At 44.3% G+C, this 4265-nt stretch overlaps 1 protein-coding gene across 1 annotated transcript; it reads left to right on the top strand.

Moving 5' to 3' along the window:
• The first annotated feature begins 1835 nt into the window (after window positions 1-1835).
• Window positions 1836-4265, top strand: UBD (ubiquitin D). Its single transcript, XM_061194905.1, has 2 exons — window positions 1836-1900; window positions 3175-4265. Exons 1-2 carry the CDS (start codon window positions 1883-1885, stop codon window positions 3643-3645), a joined length of 489 nt encoding a protein of 162 aa, XP_061050888.1. The 5' UTR covers window positions 1836-1882; the 3' UTR covers window positions 3646-4265.

Genomic DNA, 4265 nt, shown 5'->3' with positions numbered 1-4265 from the left:
TCTCTTTCCAGACCTGCTTTCTCATCCTTGTCCTCCTGTTGGGCTTTCACTTCCCTGTCGCCCTCAACCTGATCTGACATCTTCTATGTGGCCACTGGTGATGTTGCAGAGTCCCCGGATCCTGCTGGACGGTGGACGCAGGGCAGCCCTTTTCTACCGTGCAGCAGCCAAAGGTCACAATCTCGTTATCTAATCAGAGAACCTGGAGAGATATCTGAAGAGAGAACAGCACGTCAAGGTTTCCAGTCTATTCCATCAGGTTGCGTTCTTCCCCCTTCATATTCATTCTGTTTACAAAAGTATGTCTACCCCACAAAGTACATTTAAATAATAATTCATTTTACCAATTTTATTAACTGCCTAATAAGAGCTTCAAATCGGAGAACATGACTTAATGTTAAGCTTGTTCAAATAGTGGAATGAGCTCTTGGACCCCGTTACTCTGTGTAGGCACTTCTGTAAAACCCGGTTCTCCAGGATGGAAACCCCTGAATTAAAATGGGCTCATTTGAAATCTGTCAGTGAGTGAAGGTACAGTAAATGGCCACTGAAAACACAGCAAACAAAGATGACAACTTGGCATTTTTACAGGCCTTTTACTTTGAAAACATTTGAAGCACTTTTAATAAACGATGTTTTAAAAGTGGGTTTTGTGACGATGTCCTGAGACTTTCGGAGAGGGCAGGGATTAAACAAAGTTTTCTGAGCCTGGAATACACTTAGGAATTCTCTCTGATCATATCATTTTATAGACCAGAAAACCAACATCTAGGGAGGTGAACAGATTTGCTCAAGTTAATTTAGTGAGTGGCGTCCCTGGGACTGGTATGTTAGGAGATCAGAATGATCAAGAAAACGCCCTGAGCACACACAGCCTATGTACTTCCTTTTTGTCCCAATCCAAATCTCCAGAGCCAGGGAGTAAGTAGCTCTTTAGGTATCTCTGAGATCACACTAGTGAGTGTCCAGGAGTAAAGGTGAGGAGATAGAGGCACTGTGCTGTGAAAGGGATGTGTGTTTGTTTTGTGTGTGGAGGATGGGAGTCAGCATTTGATTGTGGGATTTGGATTGTTCTCAAGTAGTGGATTTGCTTTGCACGTTCTCAGACAGGGTGGGAAGAGTGCTAGGAAGCTCAAGACCCAGGAATCTAAAGTTCTTTGTAAAGGACATGTTATAAACAAAGTTTTCTGAGCCTGGAATACACTTAGGAATTCTCTCTGATCATATCATTTTATAGACCAGAACACCAACATCTAGGGAGGTGAACAGACTTGCTCAAGTTAATTTAGTGAGTGGCGTCCCCGGCACTGGAACTCACGTCTCTTCTCAGTCCAGGGTTATGTATCCTATGCCTCCTCCAGGCGCGCTTCACTCATTCCGCCAGGCTAGTGTGAACAGTCTGTTGCTGGTCACATCGTTCCACACCGGCTCTTACCGTCCTCTCCCAGGCGCCCTTGTCCTCAGCAAGGTCTCTCACTAATGGGGGGCTCTTAAAAACAGCAGGGGAGGACCACAAGCTTTAAAGGTCTTCAAGCCAGTGAGGGTCCAGGACTGCAGGCTGGGAAGTCATAAGTCGGGACTGGGAGTGGTGGGTTGTTAATCAGGGAAAAATTCTCAGCAGAGAAGGACCATGCCATGTTTGGAACAGGGAGGGCAAATGGATTGGCTGTGGGGAGAAGTGCTTGATCAGAAGGTATTTTTGTTTACTGACTCTGCTGTAGCAAAAGTGAAAGTAAATTGAGGAGACCTTATGAGAACAAAGGGTACAGGAAAGCCTGATAAGCACAGCTGTCAGGCAGGGGATTTCCCTCTCAGCTGCTTATATAAACTGGAGGCCAGGACCTTTTCTCTGTCTCCTGATTCTGCGCCCCTGATTGTAGAGATGGCTGCCACGCTCTGTGTAAGTTGGGATTGGATAATGGGGATGGGGAGGATGGGGAAAGGGAGAGCACCTCCGAGATATGGGAGAGCTCTCAGGAATGGATGAGGGAGAGTGCTGGGTAGGTGGGGTGGCTGGGAAGGCATCTGGAAGGCGATGAGAGAGGCATTGATACCTACCGAATGTGAGGAAGGTTTCCATGTAGAGAACCAGGTCGTTTGGCTCCTGAGTTCTCTTTTGTTGAGACCTTGCACTGGCCACTGTTGGGTGGGTACATGGTAGGAAGTGGGAGTGGGCTTTGTGCTCTGCAGGGCTGGCAAGACTTGAAATTATGGAAATATTGTCTTGATCCCTTTCTCCCTTATCCTGTTTAGGGGTCCAGGGCTCTTAAGCTTCCTTCTCTTCCCAAAAGAGAGGTTCAAAGAATTCATTTATCCTAAGTTGTTAATGCCCTGATACATTACCTTATGTAAGAATATATGCTCTACAAAGAGAACTTGGAATGAGGGCAATGCTTAGCACAGAAGAGTGAGAGTTCAGTGAAGAAATGTCTGTGGCATCTAGATTGGGAAGATATTTTTGAATGAAGCCTGAAAGAGGTCCTCCGAGGCTTTCCAGTGACAAGACAGGGGGAGATTCCCCGTGTTCAGATTATTGAAGTAAGACCTAGATATACTCCCTACTTTCTGTGAGTGGGGCCCTGATGGGATTAAAGGAGGAGATCATAGTCTATAATAGGTAGATATAAAAACACAGAAAATACATATGGACAAGTGATACTGAACATAGGGTCATTAAAATAAGCTAGTTATTTTTTTAAAAAGTACTGACAGTACAGAGAAGATGTGTCCTAAACAGGGTTTCCATGTAAAGTAGTCATAGTCATGGAGGACAGCCATGCGGGTATTCCGTTAGGCCGTCAAGCCTTGGAAATTCTCTTTGAGAGGTGTTTTTAGATTCTGGTGTACATTTCTGGTTGCTTTCTAGTTGTATTCAGTTTTTGACATTTGACAAACTTTATCTGGATAGGAGACAGGTAAATAAGGTGGGAAATCGTTGATAACATTTTGAGATGGATAAGAGGTATGGTTACAAAAGAATAAGACTGGTTTTCTTGCATTATGACCTGGAAATTTCAAAAGAGAAGTTTCAAAAAAGGGAGGGGTACAGGTCGTTGTAATGGAACAGGAGGACCAGACACGAAGTGAAGGGTCGGAGCAATGAAGGAGGGGGCACGAAGGGCGCAAAAGGTGGCAGGCCTTCTAGGCAACTGTCTCTTGGTCTTTGTTGTCCAGGTGAACGTCCATTCTCAGAAATGGGAATTAATGACCTTCACTGTCCACTCAGAAGACAGAGTGAAGAACATCAGTGAACATGTCCGGTCTAAGACCAAGGTTCCCGTGCACGACCAGGTCCTCCTGCTGGGCTCAAAGACCCTAAAGCCCCAGAGAACGCTGTCATCGTATGGCATCGACAAGGAGACGACCATTCACCTCACCCTGAAGGTGGTGAAGCCCAGTGATGAGGAGCTGCCCTTGGAATTGGTGGAGTCCGGTAATGAGGGGCAGAGGCACCAACTCCAGGTGCGAAGGTCCAGCTCAGTGGCCCAGGTGAAAGAGATGATCGAGACAAAGACTGCCATATCCCCTAAGAAGCAGGTTGTGACTTGCAATGGAAAGAAACTGGAAGATGGGAAGATCATGGCAGATTATGGCATCAAAAAGGGCCATTTACTCTTCCTGACGTACCCTTGCATCGGGGGGTGACCACCCTGGGGATGGAGTGAAATCAGGAGCAAAAGACCTTATTTCCTTTTGCTCCTTACTAGTCACACCCTTTGAAAATTTCCCAAAACTAATGAGAAAGATAAATAGCAAGAGAAGACTTGGAGTGGACTGGCGAGGAAGAATGTAGGATATTTCTAACTCATTGCTTCTTTCATTCTAACATGATTGAATAATTGGCAAAATTTTGTATAACATATTATATATAGATATAATATATTAGAATTTGAAGGCCTGTTAGAGACAGCTTTCAAAACCAGCTTGCAGTTTAATCCTTCCCTGGTTCCCTCTGATTCATAGAAAAACTCCTATTTCCTTTCCCAGCCAACAAGATAGTATGTTTTAGGTTGTGATCCATCTTCTTCTTCTTCTCCTTTTTTTTTTTCTTTAATTGGAGTATAGTTGTCTTTACAATGTTGTATTAGTTTCTGCTGCACAGCAAAGTGAATCAGCTACTCCCACATTCTTCTAGTTACTGTGTTTGCATCTATGTTTAGCTCAGTGCTTCTTCTATCATATCACTGAATAATCGTTGAACCAAATTGACTTTCTACTTACAGAGAATAGTGAAATGGTTTATTATGAAGTGAATTATTTACTGT

Source organism: Eubalaena glacialis, chromosome 7 (assembly GCF_028564815.1).
Source record: "Eubalaena glacialis isolate mEubGla1 chromosome 7, mEubGla1.1.hap2.+ XY, whole genome shotgun sequence".
Lineage (NCBI taxonomy): Eukaryota > Metazoa > Chordata > Mammalia > Artiodactyla > Balaenidae > Eubalaena > Eubalaena glacialis.
This window is presented reverse-complemented; position numbering and strand designations above follow the sequence as displayed.